Source organism: Amphiura filiformis, chromosome 3 (assembly GCF_039555335.1).
Source record: "Amphiura filiformis chromosome 3, Afil_fr2py, whole genome shotgun sequence".
NCBI lineage: Eukaryota > Metazoa > Echinodermata > Ophiuroidea > Amphilepidida > Amphiuridae > Amphiura > Amphiura filiformis.
In genome coordinates this window covers 37,066,168-37,084,527 of record NC_092630.1, presented here as the reverse complement: position 1 = coordinate 37,084,527, position 18,360 = coordinate 37,066,168, and the positions used below count along the sequence as shown (strand labels likewise).

Sequence of the window (18,360 nt, the reverse complement as noted above, 5' to 3'; positions counted from 1 at the left end):
TCAGTGTCATCAGGACATAGGTTCTTGTCATGAGAGCATACATCGCCATACACACACCACACACAGTCCCAGACACTCCTTGCACAATCTAGACACCTGTTTAAAAAATAATACTAATGATGATGATAATAATAATAATAATAATAATAATAATAATAATAATAATAATAACAATATTTTGGCTTTAAACTATTCAAACCTCTCATGAGTCGCGCATTCGAAGAATGTATGATTTGTGTCCACAAATTTAACTCCAGTTTCCGTAGAACGAATAGACAAAAGCGTCGTGATATGATCTGTAAACATGGTAAACAAAGTGATAATTAACTAATGCTCTTAACATAAATAGCGTATTCAAGGTATTGTTATCATGATTAGCCTATTTTCATAATTATCATATTTACAGCTACTAATAATGCAAGTGATTTTACATGATATGCGGTTGTTTCCCATAACTCACCTCTTCCATCGGGTATTTCTGTTAAATAATTAGTAGGGGGCGTCATAAAGTATGCGTTTGTTGCCTATAACTCACCTCTTCCATCGGGTATTTCTGGTAAATCATTAGTAGGGGCGTCATACAAACTAGATCGTTGCCGGATTTTGTTGCCATGGATGATAAGGAATGAGTGTCTCCGTAATCAAAGACACACTCATAGTCTGTACTTGCTGCTAGATCAGGAAGCTGCTCGACTGTCACAGTTATCTGTTTGAAACCAAAGTTGGTGTTCCATAATTTACGTATTGGGAAAAATATTTTAATTTAGAATACCCAAACCTCATTCTTGGCATAATTCTATAAAAATGTACTAATAAAACAAGAAAATAAAATGGTACACAATATTTGTAAAATCAATGTGTTTCACAGAAACATTGGAAAGAAACTGAGACATAATTTCACACAAATACATGATGCTAAAGCTCTTTTATGTGGATTGAATCCTATTATTAGAAACGACTTAGTGATAATAATAGTAATTATTTAATCCAATGATTAGTGACTATATTAAGTGAACTAAGCAAAATACCATTTAGTATTGTGTACAGATTTTTATGGTCGTATATTTTTATTAAAAAGTTAAATAATTATAATTATTAGTTCAATTGGCATAAATCTGCAGTAAAATATAGTTTGTGTCTGTAAATTTATGGCAATTGAACTGTCTGTGAATATCATTACTTGACATTATGTTCTGATATGAGTGTAGGTCGTCCTAGCCTTCTAGGCTGGCCCTCATGAAACAACGTAGCTCTAGTATAGAGCCTCTCTGCCATTGCCCAATAGCACAAGTAATTTATATGAGGTCTGACTACTACCATACCACAAGCAATCCGAGTTCGGCGCTACGCGCCTCTACTGTTTGGACATCGCGATCCGAGGGAACTGACCAAGTTCTAGAAACAACGCTGTAAACAGCAATGTTTTAGTCAACCACCAATTTGATTTAATATAATAATAATTTAAATATATTCCAGCTCCATTCTTGGTTGAGCACTTTACTGTGGATGAGTTACCTTACTTGGATTTATTTAGAGGAAAAAAGATATATAATATAGTGTTTGGTATTAGGCAGTGTTTTTGGTATACTTACTTCTTGTTGTACAGTGTATGGTTGACTGTCAAATGGTGTAATAGAGCTAATTCCCAGACACTGTGCTTCATTGTATGATAACCAACGAGTAGATACATCTGGCAGGAGACAGTCAGTTTTACGCGTACATCTAAAACAAACGAAAACATCTTTAGGAATAATATTACAAAACACTTATTCGAGATTCACAGCCTCATCCTCCAAATTGTCTTCTCTTTTTAAAAAAAGAAAAAGAGGATTTTTATACCACCGTAAAATTCTGGCTACATAATATTTATTTGCAATAAAAGCATTGCAGATTCATTCGGTTGGCAAAAATATCATCAAATTTGTACGTTCTGGCTTAACAGAACGCAATTACAACATAGTGGCCTATGGAGCAGTAAATACGCATAATCATGCATAGCTCGCAAACGCTAAATCGGAATCAACTGAAATTTTGGGAATGTTTTTTGTGGATATCTATACTGAAAAATTACATAAAAAGAAGATACTAGAATCACAAAATACTCACTTAAAAGAAATTTGTGATAGTACTATATGCATGTAAAAGATGGGAATACAGTTTCTTCGACTTCTCCAATTTATCAATTTATATATAGATGGTTCTAGTCTATTATATAGTAATATTAGGTGCAAGATCGAAGTTACCTTAAATATCCGTGATAAAAGAAAACGGTATGTTGCTAATTCTAGATAAGTTAGCCTACGAACTTTCACTTTTGAATCAAATTCAACATTCAGACATTTTCTCAATCTGATATTCAAATTGGAGGATGGAATATCGATGGTGTGCATACTAGAATAGCAAATATTCGTACCTCCAAACTTACATTTAAACATGTTGTTGATATGTTATCAAAACTAGATATCTTCTGTCTTACTGAAACTCATTGTAACTCCACTGATTCTCTTTCAGTTCCTGGTTACCACATCGTACAAAATAATAGACCGCAATCAAAAAATGCTCCTCATGCTTTCGGCGGTCTGGCAGTAGGGGTGAAAACAACCTTGATTAAAGGGGTTACCTTCCTAAAATCAACTCATTCTGAATACATGTGGTTCAAATTAAACAAACGTTTTTTTGGTCTGGACAAAGATATTTATATTTGTAATGTATATATTAGTCCTATTCGCTCTAGTTTCTCTTCTCAACGAGATGATATTTTTAGTTTAATTGAAGAAGACATTATACGTTTATCAGTGAAGGGTAATTGTATCATTATTGGTGACTTCAATGCTCGAACGAACTGTAAACCCGACTATATTACTAATGATAATAATAATTTTTTGTCACTGTCTTCATCTTATGTTAGTGATACGCCTATTATTAGGAGAAGCTGTGACGAAAAGAATGTTGATACCCATGGTAAGAAGTTACTAGATTTATGTAAGAGCAGTGGACTACGTATTATTAATGGTCGAAAACTAGGTGATCTCTGTGGTAATTTTACCTGTTTCAACCATCGAGGTACCCCAAGTGTGATAGATTATGCATTATGTAGTTCCAACATGTTAAATGATATTGAATATTTCCGTGTTCATGATTTAACACCATCCTCCATTCATTGTATGATATCTTGTACTGTAAAGTCAAATTGGTGTACCTACAATGACATCTTTGCTGAAGAAACTCCTCTTCATGTGCTTCCTGATCAGTTTATATGGAACACTCACGCTTTACAGGCATGGAAAGATTTTATTAGAAACCCGGATGCTGAATCATTTGTTAAGTCATTCACCCAAAACGTTCAAATTGACAATTTTTCAGATACTTCTGAGGAATTACGTAGTAATAAAGTCGTAGATAACTTTTACGATCTTATTGAAAACATGGGCAATTCAGCGGGCTTAGTAAAAGGCAAGAAGTGTTCTTCTGATAAATTACATAAATGTCGTAAACGCAAAGATGGTAAATGGTATGATAAGGATTGTAAACTATCATTTCGTCAACTGCAAAGTTTGGCTCGTAATATTAAGAAACAACCATCTAACATGTTTTTAATTCATAAGTTCCGTTATATGAAAAAGCAATACAAGAAATTGCTTAATATGAAAAACAGAGTTTCCGTGATAACATTTTTGATATGCTAGATAATATGCAGGAAAATAATCCTAAAGCATTTTGGAACTTATATGATGATTTATGCAGTAGTTCTCACACTGATTCTACTAATCCTATCAGTCCAAAAAATGGTTAGATCATTTCTCAACACTGATGAACAGAAATATCGTACACAGTGATAAAGATTTTGAGGCCTCTTTAAACAGCCTCTGGGATCATTATGACTTCTCGGATAATGAATTAAATTTTAACATAACTCCAGATGAAGTCATTAAAGCAGGTCTGAAACTGAAGAACAACAAAGCACCAGGAGTTGATGGTATAAGAAACGAAATGTTAAAAGAAGGTATTCATATTCTTGCACCTGCTTTATGCATACTATTTAACACAATTTATACTAGCGGTAAATTTCCATCAAGATGGAGATTAAGTACACTGACTGTTCTTCATAAGAAAGGTGATAAAACAGATCCAGGAAACTATCGTGGTATAGCAGTGTCCAGTAATCTATGCAAATTATTTTGCTTAGTTTTACATAATCGTCTTGTTTTATTTACAGATAAATACAAGACCATTCCAACTGAACAAATTGGTTTCAGAAAGGGTAGCCGTACGAGTGATCATATTCTCGTTCTTAAATCTCTTATCGACAAATACTTGAACCAAAGCTTGAACTCAGTAAAGTCAAAACTTTTTGTTTGTTTTATTGACTTCTCAAAAGCCTTTGACACCGTATGGAGAAGCGCACTGTTATATAAACTGATGCAGGCTGGAATAGGTGGTCACTTGATTAATATTATCCGTGATATGTACTCTTCAGTCAATTTTGCTGTAAAATATGATAGTAAGTTAACCGACACGTTTTATACAACAGTTGAGTCAAACAGGGATGTATTCTTAGCCCAATGTTTTTAATATTTTTACCAGTGACATTCCAAAAATATTTGACAATTCATGTGATCCAGTATTGCTTGATAAATATCGTCTATCTTGTATAATGTATGCTGACGATCTTGTCATTCTTTCTGAAAGTGCTCAAGGTCTCCAACAAGCACTTGATAATCTAAATAATTATTGTTTAAAATGGAAGCTTTCTGTAAATATTAACAAGTCTAACGTCATGATCTTTAATAAAAAAGGTCATCTCATTCGAAACTTCACATTTACTTATGGCAATACTGATCTTAAAATAACTAATGAATACTGCTACTTGGGTGTTATTTTCACACCATCAGGTTCATTTCAAAATGCTATGGTTAGGCTGAAAGATAAAGCTTTAAAAGCATATTTTAAAGTTCGTGAAAACCTTTATAGCAACTCTTATAAGTGCAGCTCTACATTATTCCGTACTCTCATTCAACCAATCTTAAGTTACGGCAGTGAAATATGGGTGCCTTATTTATGTAAAAACATTAATGATACTAATTTTGTAAATATTTGTGATAAGCCTCCTGGCGAAAATGTACATATAAAATTTTGTAAAACAGTACTGGGTGTTCATAAGAAAGCTACAAATAATGCTGTACGTGGAGAATTGGGAAGTTACCCCATTCTCATTACTATGATTGCTTTAGCTATAAAATATTGGTGGAAACTTAATTTAAACTGCATGTTAGGTTCAACCTCTCTTGTAACAAAGGCTCTGATTGATAACAGGAAACTAAACACCTTTTCTTGGTCCACCGGAATTATGAATGTTTTGAAACTGATTGATAAATATGACATATGGAATAGACCTACCATGATTAATAAGGCTAATTTTAACACATTAATTGTAGATAGTCTAAAAACTGTTTATAATAATTCATGGTTAAATGTTGTAAAAACCATCAGACTAAACTTCGAACTTATTGTCAATTCAAGCGTTCATTTTCATTAGAAAATTATGTTACATTATTAAAACGTAGGCATAGATCTACTTTTTGTAAACTTAGAATTAGTTGTCATAAATTAAGGATTGAAATGGATAGATATGTTTCACCTAAATTGCCTCCAGAACGGAGAATTTGTAAATATTGTAATCTCAATGAAATTGAGGACGAATTTCATTTCATTATGAAATGTTCATTATATAACGATATCCGTAATAGATTTATGACGTTAATAGATGATATTTTTGTTACAAACAATTTAACTGAAAATGATAAGTTTCTTCTTATCTTGGGTGCCAATGATTTTGACACCACCAATGCAGTTGCCAATTTCATTTATACTGCATTTGAAAAACGGGATTTAAATAATAGGCCTATGCCTAGTTAATTTATATTATATTCTTTATAGTTGTAAACTGTATTGTTCTTGTACTTTATTTGTATTATATATATCGTATTATTATATATGTTTTGACCATATCTTGTTGTAAGATGAATGTCAATAAAATCTGATTCTGATTCTATTAATTTTTCAAACACAATTGAGCCAAAAGTAATTTTTTAGGATTTTGTATCACATTATTTAGATGCCATATTATTCAAATTTCGATGTGAGCAAATATAGTTGAATATATTATATTGTGCGAATTGCGAATGTTTACGTACGTTCTAGTAAGACTACACCATCCGCAGTATGGATCACCATCTTCCTCCGTAGCACCGATGCAGTCATCACAGGTTGTATAGTAGCCACAATTTTCAACGCGTAGTTTGAATATCTTTTATTTGTTAAAAATGATAAGAAAAAAGAAAACTGATTAGAATGTATGACTATCGGATGATAAGCAGCGAAATTTTGGCAAAAAGTAATCAATACATTTGGGGATTTATAGTTCACAGGCCTTTGCACACTTTACATATTTTCACTGACACTTTGGCCCAAGCCACACCTTATTAAACATTCTCATGCATGGACGCAGCTCAATATAGGTGCAGTCTTCTATTCTACCAACATATACCGTAATTTGTTTTCACGAGAACATCGTTGAACCTCACCGAGGCTCGAACTCTCGAACTGAAGAGAGCAATGATTTTTGAAATCCATATTCTGATATCAATTCCTATCGCAATCAAAACGGGGTTACAAAGTAGGTTATAGCATGGTTATAGCAATGATGGCTCAAAATTTGGTATGTCAGATGAGGCTCATTTAACCGTGAAGGGAGCATTTCGTTTCTTAACTATAAAACTGTTCAATATGTTACCTTTTGTTCAGTAAGTACTGTCAGATGTTGTTTGCCGTCTTCGGTTGTTTGCAGATGATCATCCCTCAGTACAGGGCTACCTAGACTAACTGTCTCATACACCCTGCTGGTTCCGCTGTCTCTAATATGATACTATTTAGAAAATGTAAAGGATGCAAAATGATAAATCATCATCAAATATTATGGTGGTGTTTTTTTCATAACGATGTGTGTGTAGTGTGTGTGGGGTGCGTTTGCATTTAAAAATGCACGTGCAGACACCACCACTCACCCCACACAACACACACCCCTATCATGCTATGTACAAAATAAGATATTTATTGTTTAAACATTATTTTGATCGTTTTAAACCCCACAAAAACAAACAATGGTGAAATAAAACTAAACTAAAACTAAACTAAACTAAACAAAAAACAAAAATTCCCGCAAAAACATTATTTCCCAAGTTTATACTAAAATGGATGGTCGTCCAAATCTAGGTACCACATATAAATTATAGGGGTGGCAAAAGTGAATTTCAGCGTGTCACTTGTGTGACTGTAAGGGTGTCTCAGGGAGATGTGCCCCTACTAAGAAGGATTTTTACAAGCGAGGCTTCACGCGACGCGGAGCTAATTCTGGTTGTGTTATATGAATTATTGCCAAAAAATGGAATTTGATGTTGCCGCTGTACTGAAATTTGCTTGTTCGAAAAACACGTTATTTTTCCATCCATTTAAGGAGGCTATGTACTCTCAGACATACATGTAGTAAAAGTGCCATAACTTTGCAATTATTCACGCAAGACATATAAAAGTATACATTTTTATAAAGGCACGACATCAATGAATCTCAATATAAATACAGATTTGGTGTAAAAACAATAATTATGATGAAAATCACAAAAAAGTTAATTTTTGGCAATTTTTGTTCGGTACATCATAAAAAAACACTCTTTCCAAAAATTTATGTTTTGTTTTTTTCTTAGTCTTGAGGCATCATTCCAAAAACGTTTTTGTTTTAGTTTTTTGATATTGGCCTTATTTTTGAGATATTGACCATATAAGGCATTAAAATGATGCCTAAAATCGGAAATAGACCAAAATATAAAAAAGATGAGAAAACCTTTTCTTAAGTCGATCATGCTTTTTATGATGAGCATAATTGCTTACCTATGCTGTATTTATTGAGTTATCGAGTACCTAAATCGTCATTTTACCGAGAAAATGAACATTGAAATAAAGGCCGTTGAAGTTTAAAGTGGTCACATTTTGCACTTTGATCGAAGCTCACAGGAGAATGCGGCATTTCTCGTTTTTTTACCTTACATTACGTGAACATCGGGTAAATCCACAGCCACTTGAGAAGTTTGGGCGAAATCTATTCATATCTTGATGTTTAAATCGGGGAAAGAACTTGAAAAAATTCACATTTTATCAGCTAAAACGGAGGCATTTGACCGCTAGGTTTTTGTGAAATCAGTGCTTCCGTGCTTCCATAAGATGCGCCGCGCATGCAGATAAGCGTTGCGTGTGCGTAGCGTATCTGTACGTTAACAAATTGCGCGACTACAAAACGCGATGCGTTGTTGCTCGCGTGTACCCCGATGGTACTTGTTTGTCTGGGGATGGTACAACAAAGATTTTCTTTCCTTTTAAATTGCGGAAACGAGTGAAATAGTGAAATAAAATCCATAAAATAGAGCAGTTCGAGTTAACAAATCTGCGGGATTTTCTTTCCATGTATTTATTTAAAAAAATAGCAAAGTAAATACATTTCAAAAAAGCTCAATTACGCGAAAGAAACAATGTCTAGAGTAGACAGCCACGTTAAACTTTGATCTATCTGTTTTTGTGATGTGCAAGTTCGCTGATTTGGTATGATGATTTGAAAGTGTCATAATTTTGTGTGTTAAAACAAATAAATTAGAGCTCTTCAAACACGAGCTAATTAGTTTTCATAATCGCACTGGTTATTATGCATAATTTACTTTCACACACAGCAGCGTTTGTGCGTGCTCACGACCAGGCGGCGAGTGGCATGATGGTCGGAGAGAGCCGGCAAAACCGATCAGCCGTATGGTATTTTCCATACACTCGGTTAGTTTTGTGGGGTTCATTATTGAACCCCAACGGTTTTAGCTTGTATTAATATTATTTATTAACATAGGCCTATTTGTTTGTGATATCTTAAACGTTTTAAAATTTCAAAATAATCCCATTCAATTACACGGCTGACATCGAAAATTTACTGAATTCGTGGCGTTTTTGGGTTGTGCGCGCCACCCCTGCCACCGCGGCTCCACCAGTCCTGAATATAGTGGCCATGGTTCATGGTTCTAAGCCATCGTTATTTAAGAAATTTTACCTTCATAAGTTGTCCTGTTGAGGTACCAATGAAAGCAATTGTGTGCTCCTCTTCTATGGTAGTGATGATTGATGACACAAGAGTTGATGGCCATTCTATGATTGCAGTTGATTGGACAGATTCAGTCAGTTTGCCTCGAGCAAGAGCGTAGTTCTGAGCTTTGCATTTTTGCTGATCAGCAAATTGCGTCGTGTCGAACTGGTTTGGATCTAATCCCTAAAGAAAGGTGAAATACGAACACAGATTATTGCATGACTCGTGTACCCTCATAAATTTCCTAATTGAATATTCAATCAAATATCGTTTTTGACTGAATATTCAGTCAAATTATTTGAATTTTGAATCTTTTTAAACAATCAAAAGAAGTGATACTCAATCGTTTCGTGATTGAAATTTAATATAGAAAAATCTTTGTGGTTTTTGAGTCATGATGCAAAGGTCGCAGCATTGCATTTTTGATTAAAGGCAAAAACTGTCGTGTTGCAAGGTGAAACAAAAATAGTTTGTTCCGTGCTTAAAGGTAAATTGATCAAGGAAGGGCATAATTCACAGCCGTCTATGCTTGATCATCAGCAAATTGTAATACCTAAAATTAAGAAAAAGTAAAAGAAAGGTAAGGGGTGCTCAAGCGCTTTGCATCACAGCCAGTGATGTTGAGATCAGCTAGCCTAGTATGGGTGAAAAGCGAAAAGTAGTAGTCTGCTGATGAACCGTAGAACACTCAAGTCAACCTCACCTCCAAGCTGGTGCACCCTGGAAACTAGTTCCTTGCGGTTCTAGGCTAACGAGGATATGGCTAAGGGAAGGAAAACCCCGAAAATAAACCTACTGCGGTGGGCCAACAACCCGTCCAGTTCAAACAATTGTTACGGAAACTGCAAGAATCAAAGAAACTACAAATACAGCTAACGCTGGAAATGGCATTGGTGAGGCGACGGTCCAGATACCAGAAGATGATAATATCACGTATGTGGACAGCATGACGCTTCTGAATCAAAGCCGAAAGGACGTTTAGCGGCCGACTACGTCGTTAACCGGGCCGAAAGTAATCACTAACATAGGATGTTGGAATGTAAGAACACTATACACCATTGGAAAATCTGCTCAGCTTGCAAAGGAGATGGAAAAATATGACATTGATGTCTTGGGAGTAAGTGAGTGTAGATGGACAGGGCATGGAAAGGTCAAGTTGAGCACAGGAGAAAGTGTGATTTTTTCTGGGAGAGAAGATAATTTACATCAACATGGAGTTGCAATAATGATGTCAAAGAAGGCAGAGCAGGCATTGATAGAATGGAAACCAATAAACGATAGGATCATTTATGCAAGATTCTTTTTAAAATTTTTGAAATTCTCAATTCTTCAAGTATATGCACCCACCAATGAAACAAATGAAGAGGATAAAGACAATTTTTATGAGCAACTGCAAGCAATTGTAGATAGCATTCACAAACATGACGTACTTATTGTGATGGGAGACCTTAATGCTAAGGTTGGAGAGGATAATGAAGGCTGCGAAAGCATCATGGGAAAACATGGACTAGGAGTGAGGAATGACAATGGAGAGAGGCTTGTCGACTTTTGTAATCTAAATAACCTTGTGATTACTGGAACAATTTTTCCTCATCGACAGATACACAAGCAAACGTGGGTTTCTCCAGATGGAAGAACTAAGAACCAAATTGATCATGTAATGGTAAGCAGACAGCACAGGACATCTGTACAGGATACAAGGGCCATGCGGGGAGCTGATATATACAGCGATCATCAACTAGTTCGTACCAAACTCAAGATTAAGTTGAAAAGAAAGCAACAACCAAAAGTAACAAGAAGGAAATCTGATACAACCAAACTCCAACAGACTACCATCAGATCAAAATTCAAAATTGAACTTAAAAATAGATTTGATGTACTCCAAGATTATGAGGATGTAGAAGAGAGTGTAGAGAAGAAGTGGCAACATTTTGAGAATGCTTACAAAGAAACTGCACAGAAGGTTCTCGGTACAAAAAGAAGGGCCAGAAACCATGGATCAGCAAGGAATCATGGGATTTAGTAGAGGAGAGGATAAAGCTGAAGAGTGACATTGAACAGACAAAGTCAAGCAGAATCAAACAGAACTTAAAAGTCGAATACCGGAGCAAAGACAAGGAAGTCAAGAAAAGTATGAGAAGGGACAAGCGGGAATGGGCTGATGATCTCGCAGCTCGGGCAGAACAAGCAGCAGGAAATGGGCGAATGAAGGAATTGTATGACATTACAAAGACTTTAAGCAATGATAAAAGCAGAACAAGCAACGCTGTAAAGGACAAATCTGGGAACATATTAACAGAACAATCAGCAAGGAGAACAAGATGGCGAGAACATTTTGAAGAAGTTTTAAATAGACCACTACCAAACAACCCAGTATCAGAGGAGTTAAATGAACATGAAACGGTAATCGAGGACATAAGTGATCAACACATCTCAAAAGCAGAAATTAGAGCAGCAATTAGAAAGATGAAAAACGGAAAATCAGGTGGCAAAGATGAAATTACGGCTGAATTGTTGAAAGTAGACATAGACACAACTGTAGACTGGCTCGCAGGCCTTTTTAACACAATCTGGGATAAAGAAGAAGTACCCAAAACATGGAAGCAGGGGCTCATAGTCAAGTTACCAAAGAAAGGGATCTCACAGAATGCGGAAATTGGCGAGGCATTACGTTGACTTCTGTCCCAAGTAAAGTATTTGGAAGAGTACTTATTGATAGAATTAGAGATGGAGTAGACAACAAGTTGAGAGATGAACAGGCTGGATTTAGAAGTGGAAAAAGTACAGTGGAGCAGATTTTTGTTTTGCGGAATATTATTGAGCAAGTCGTAGAGTGGCAGTCAACCTTATACATTACGTTTGTGGACTTTGAAAAAGCGTTTGACTCCGTACACCGAGAAAGCCTGTGGAAAATTATGGCTAGCTATGGAATTCCATCAAAGATAATAAGAATGGTCCAGATCTTGTATGAAGATAGCGAGTGCGCAGTATTAGATGAAGGGGAGGAGTCAGAATGGTTTAAGGTGAAAACCGGTGTGAAGCAAGAAGATGTAATGTCTGGCTTTATTTTCTTGATTGTGGTTGATTGGATTATGAAACATGCAACAGAGGGAAATAACACAGGAATCAGATGGAAATTTATGACAAAATTAGAGGATTTGGACTTTGCAGATGATATAGCTCTTCTATCATCTACCATCCAACACATGCAGGATAAGGCAACAAAGCTATGTGAATTTGCAGCAAGAACTGGTTTAAAAATTAATACCAAGAAAACTGAAGTGCTTAGAATAAACAGCAAATCCAACACCAGGATAGTCTTAGCAGGCCAGCAACTAAACGAGGTAGAAAAGTATACATACCTAGGTGCAAATGTCAGCAACCAAGGTGGAGGGGAGAAGACATGAGGAACAGAATTTGCAAGGCAATGGGATCATTCATGAAGCTCAAACAAATATGGAATGCAAGCAAACTCACTTTAGGAACCAAACTGAAGCTGTTCAAATCTCTGGTAATGTCAGTATTATTATACGGCTGTGAAACCTGGAAGATCAATGATAGTGATAACAGGAAGTTGGACACTTTTCAATTCAAATGTCTCAGGAGAATACTGAAGATTAGATGGCCATATGTCATTTCAAATAATGACTTACTAAAGAAAACCAAAATGAACAGGACAAGTGAAGAAGTAAAAAGAAGGAGGTGGAAATGGATTGGCCATGTGCTAAGGATGGAAGATAATAGCCACTGCATGACAGCACTTTCCTGGGCTCCAGAAGGCAGAAGGAAAGTTGGTCGCCCTAAGACAACATGGAGGCGGACAGTGGAAAAAGAAAGGAAGAAATTAGGGTGGAGGTCATGGAGTGAAGCCAAGCCAGTAGCTAGAGAAAGGGACAGCTGGAGGAGGAGACTTGCAGCCTTATGGGCCACAGGGCCCGAAGAGGATAGGTAGGTAGCAACATTTTGATAAATATTCTTTTTATGTGTCTCAACCATGGTTTTATGAAGCTTTTATTTGCAGCAAAATTCTTATTCTCGCTTTCTGCCAAAAGTACACAATAGTTTCATTTTGATTCAATTATATTTCATTAGATTTATAAAGTTTGCTCCGAGGACTGTTATGTATCTAAAATATCTAAAATACATTTTCTTAATGATTTGCCATAAAAGATTTTATTCTATCGCGAATTATCGGGTATTTGATACCAGAATGATATATTCCTCGTATTCAGAATGCAATTTGATGGGTACTTCCATGGTCTGATGTGCTCTGAGGCCCTACAAAAATACTGTGCAAAGGTGTGTGACCGACCCCGTAACGAAGTGAGGAAAAATTTCCATTAAACTGTGATACTTGAATTAACCCTAACGCCCAGAGGGCTTTTTGGCGCCTTGAAGGGAAAGAAGGAAAGAATAAAGAGAGAAAACAAAAAATGTTGCTTGCTCTTGGTGGGATTCGAATCCGACACCACTAGCATTATGCAGTCATGTCTACAGCAGAATTCAGCACGACCTTTGCAGGACTTAAACCCCATTAAACCAAGATAAACCTCATTGAAAACAGCTCAACTATGTTAAATCAGGGATGTGTTTCATAACCCTGGTTAAATCCCTAAACATATGTTTCTGATTTACCTGTGCGATATTCAATGTGCTGTGATGAAATAGGTATTATAATTTCAGTTGGATGCACCATTACAAAGCAAACGCACAGTAACAATACTGAGCATGGCCTTTGTTTCCGAAATGAGAAAAATAGTCTGCATATTGTTATCCAGCCATGTTGATGGTACAACTCATGTCAAACTTGTCACAGTTATTGTGATCGTATCACACAAGTAAATGAGAAACATGTCATTTTAGACTTAACACGGTTTGGAAAAGTTTGTCAATTTTTCAGCTCCCTATCGGGCAGTCAGAACTCCATATTTGGGAGGGCTCGACAACAATCATTTGTAGATGACCATAGACATGATAGAGGGAAAGAATTGACGTTTATTTACAGCTTCTATGGCGAAAATTTATCAAACCGATCACACGATGGTGCTCGTTCGAAGTTGGAGCTATCGTGAGTCAGCTGTTGAGCACAATTTGCCATTGAAATTACACGTCCGACTGTTATGAAATTTTGGAAGACTCTCTTCGGGAAAACAGTTCGACAACAGCTTTCCCGTGACATTTTTTACTTCAAATTGTAGTATGTTTCGGATGAACATTATAATTCACATGTGAGCTTCTATGGCTATTATTGGTAGAAGGGTTTTCCCACCAGCCCACTAACTAGTCCATTGCCTATACCTACAGTACAGTGAGTGAGCTAGAGGTCAATCATCAATTGGAGCGCTGTGTGTGCACTGAATAGGAAAAACGGACAGTAACTGCATAATGGTATGCCAAGCTCACCGACACTTAGCCACGGGTCTTACCATAATGCATTGTCCGAATTCAAAGATCATTCATGTAGAAACATTAAATAACATGTTTGTGCTGCGCTTATTTTTGAGGTGATATACTTTTTTTAAATTTTTTTTTATAATTATACTAACCAAATGGACTTCTTTAACATAAATGAGTACCCTCAAATCTCATTGTGAAAAGTTAATCTTGTAGAAACGGCTCAGATAGCCTACTTAGGATTTTTGTTTAGAAACTCTTTAGATGCGCGCTTTGAGCTCAATTATCCGGCAACCGGATACTCGGAAAGTTGCACATCATGCCTATTTGTTGTTTTTAATGATGTGAAAGTCACGGCATCATTATTATGGGAAAAGAGGTTGCTCTGCTGTATATTGAATCGCATTATATTATACCATGGGCGTCAATCTCGTGTTCCCCCACCTTTCCGCAAAATGACCCATCTTTTGGTCTTTCCAACCACTTTTTGACAATTCAGGCCGATTGCCCACCGCCCCAAGCCGGATTGAATCGAACAAGTCAAGTGGTGTGAAAATATTGGTATTATTCTTATTATGTTTTTGTTCTTCTTCTTACTAGGATTAATTAATATGAATCGAACAAATTTGTTTTAGAATTTTTTCCTTTTTCTTCCGTTTCTTCTGTTTGTTCTTTTGTTTGTTTTTGTATTTCTTTATTGTGGAAAACATCGAGAATATTAGTAATGCATCAAACAAAATGTTTAAATGTGACCTCGATATTGACCAAAATTGGTTGCTTAATTCTGTATAATCGTTTTACAGTGATAAATTATTACTTACGGTTCCACATTTCTGACCAGAAAGGTAACCTCTCCTGATTCTTGATTCTGTCGTTTGCCAGTGATGATAAATTACTACTTACGGTTATGCAACGATGCCCAGTAATGTAAGATGCACGAATAGAACAATTTGGTTTAAAATTGGTTTAATATTATTATTGATTTTCTTCTTCTGTTTGTTTGCTTGTTTTGGTTTTTTTATTGTAGAAACATCGACAATATTGGCAATACATCAAACCAACGTTTAAATATAACCATTCCTAACCTTAGCTCTCCTGATTCTTGATTCTGTCGTTTGCCAGTGATGATAAATTACTACTTACGGTTGTGCAACTGTGGCCAGTAATGTAAGTTGCACCATTTGCGCCATCCGAACTCTCCAAACACGCGGCAATCGCCCTCAGGAACTTGAATTCAATGTCGTTTAGTCTAAAGATACATAATGCGGATCGATTATCTGCCTTAATGTCTGTTGGGTCTACACTTTTGGCAAATAATCCAATGAGTACCTGTTCGTTTGTAGGGAGACCTAAAGAACCAGCAAGATCTGAACCAACTGTTGTGAGATGAACAGCTTGAATCAAGTTGTAATTTTCACCGTTATGTGTGCATTCAATTACAACCTCTGCCCAAGTGTCAACGTCTGTACTTTCATGGCATACGCGGCTAATTTTTGACAAGATGTTTGGATATTGATTGTCTTGGTTTTGGCCACTTTTATCAAAACGCTGATGTGTGACGAAATATGTGAATCCATTAAAATCAAACACGTCTTTGAAATCAACTAGGAAATTAGTGGTGCCAAGGATTAATCCATTATCGTTTGGTATACTCAGTATAGAGGCGTCGGAAAGTCTCTGTCGGCTAAAAAATGCGATCTCTTGAAAATCTGGATCTGTAGCTCCAATATACAGCATCTCTCCAACCCCATTGCTAGTGCTGTCAGGTGCAGGTGCAATGGTGTATACTGTGCTTAAATTGCCTGGCGCTGCCACTCTATGATCAACTTGCATGGAGAAATCAATATCGTTTGGATCTCGGATCTGACACTCTCCTCCGTTATAATTCCCACATGTGATCAGTTTTTCATTGTCAGTGCCATAGTAAATAGTAAGAAGTTTGTTATGATTAATGCAGTCTTCTCTATCTATATCATTCGTACATTCGATGAAAGTTGACAAGATTTTAATTTCATGATAAGAAGGATTTAAATGCACTATGATATTAGTAGCACCAAGATATATATCTCCTGTAGTCTTGTGGATGATGAAATGATTGAATTTCGGATCACACAAGTCACAATCATATGGTACCGAGTAGGAAGCGAGTTCATATGCTGATAGTCCGGCATCGAGACAGGCGGTTGTTTGAAAAGTCACGAATAGAATAATTGAAAGTGGAATTAAGTTGATTAGTAACATCTTACATTGAAGCACGTATGGTCATGCATTCACTCCGTTTGGCAAAGTGCAATGTAACCTCGCAAAATCTTGTGTCGAACGGTTGAGAAAATAATTTGACTTGAACACCTGTGTGACTCTACATTTTCCATAGGTAACCGTTTATTTTGCAGTATTTTCTACAAAAAAGTTTCGTATTGTTTAGTGTGGAACCATGTATTTTTTAAGAAAGTATTATGATCATTTACAAAATCACATTCATTTTGTTAACCTTGAATTTTAAAAACAAATACCGGCGATCATTCTGTTAAACATATTATTTTACCCACGTATGGAATGGAATGGTCTATAAACGGAAGTATTCATGAGAAATAAAACATAATAATAATATATATTGCTATTGCACATTGTACAAAATACCAATATACATTTGCAATACAGATTGGTTTAAAATAACAGCATAGGCCTACCTACCTACGAGCAATATAAATACATAGGAAAAACTTCAGTTTCTAAAAATCAGAAAGAATGTTGAGCTTCTTTTGGATTTCATTGTTGAAGAACCGTAAGTCCAATTGGAAAAAAGTTTACAGCATAATTGCAGTCTAATTTAGAAACTGGGATAGAATATTGAATAAACAAATTAAAATTGATTTGACCGGACACACGCCTAAATTATTTAGCCTAACTTAGAAATAAATAGTAAAGAAAGAAATATTTGTTCCGATCAATTGTTTGACGGAATAACATGGGATTGAGAATGAGAAATGGAGTGGTCATTCCTGAAGCTGCTACAAAACCAGAGGGGAGCAAGCAAAGACAGGTTATACATTACACTCCCGCAAGCCTCCTAACTTCGACGGCGCGAACCTCTCCCTGTTTTACAGGCAACGCCTCATCCATCTTTTTTCTTTCCTCATTCGTGCTTTCTTACCAAATCTTATTCCTTCCTTATGTATCTCTTCGTTTCAAAACACCTTCTCATAAGTCTTCCTTTTTAAAGCAACTTTATCCATTTCTTTACTTCCTCATCATCGTGTTTCTTTCCATTATTCTCCATGCACTATTGTTTCTGTATCTTTTCTTTTTTCATGCGGCATGAAGCTGTGCCATTTTACAACCGCGACGCCCCATCTATCTTTTTTCCTCATTCGTTCTTTCTGATTTTCTCAATTTCTATAGTATTGTGTCCTTCTGTCTCTCATCTTTTCATTTATCATCAGGCATGACAAGCAACGCCCTATCCCTCTTTTTTCACAGGTCATTCGTTCTTTTTTCCATCTTTCTCAATTTCTAAATGTATTTCTAAACCATTGTTCCTTTCTGTCTTTCTTCTTTTAATTTATCAAGCTGTCCCTTTTAAAGCAAAGCCAATCGTTGCAGAAACATTTTCTTTTGTAATTGAACAGTGCATGCGATAAAGGTCTGTTCGGGTGGGAGAGAACTTGTTTTATAAAACCTGCTTTCAGAAATTTCAAAATTCAGACTTATATCATGCACACTATGAAATGATCTTACGGAAAAACTACTTTTGTATTTTGTTTATTTCTTGCAGTACAAGTTGGAAAGGATAA

The 18,360-nt window shown here is 35.9% G+C and overlaps 4 protein-coding genes and 1 long non-coding RNA gene across 5 annotated transcripts; 3 read left to right on the top strand and 2 right to left on the bottom strand.

Moving 5' to 3' along the window:
• Positions 1-81: 81 nt before the first annotated feature.
• LOC140148451 (uncharacterized) lies at positions 82-732 on the bottom strand. The gene is made up of 3 exons (XR_011858488.1): positions 536-732; positions 200-296; positions 82-96 (listed from the first exon to the last, which is right to left on the bottom strand). It is a non-coding gene; the product is annotated as an uncharacterized lncRNA (long non-coding RNA).
• Positions 733-10,400: 9,668 nt separating this feature from the next.
• On the top strand, positions 10,401-11,195 carry LOC140147238 (craniofacial development protein 2-like). Its single transcript, XM_072169018.1, has one exon. It carries the CDS (start codon positions 10,401-10,403, stop codon positions 11,193-11,195), a length of 795 nt encoding a protein of 264 aa, XP_072025119.1.
• Positions 11,196-11,305: 110 nt separating this feature from the next.
• LOC140147237 (uncharacterized) lies at positions 11,306-11,848 on the top strand. The gene has a single exon (XM_072169016.1). It carries the CDS (start codon positions 11,306-11,308, stop codon positions 11,846-11,848), a length of 543 nt encoding a protein of 180 aa, XP_072025117.1.
• A 275-nt stretch (positions 11,849-12,123) lies between these two features.
• Positions 12,124-12,579, top strand: LOC140147236 (uncharacterized). Its single transcript, XM_072169015.1, has one exon. The coding sequence runs from the start codon at positions 12,124-12,126 to the stop codon at positions 12,577-12,579; it is 456 nt and encodes a 151-aa protein (XP_072025116.1).
• Positions 12,580-15,652: 3,073 nt separating this feature from the next.
• LOC140147235 (plexin-B-like) lies at positions 15,653-16,807 on the bottom strand. The gene has a single exon (XM_072169014.1). It carries the CDS (start codon positions 16,805-16,807, stop codon positions 15,653-15,655), a length of 1,155 nt encoding a protein of 384 aa, XP_072025115.1.
• Positions 16,808-18,360: the final 1,553 nt, after the last annotated feature.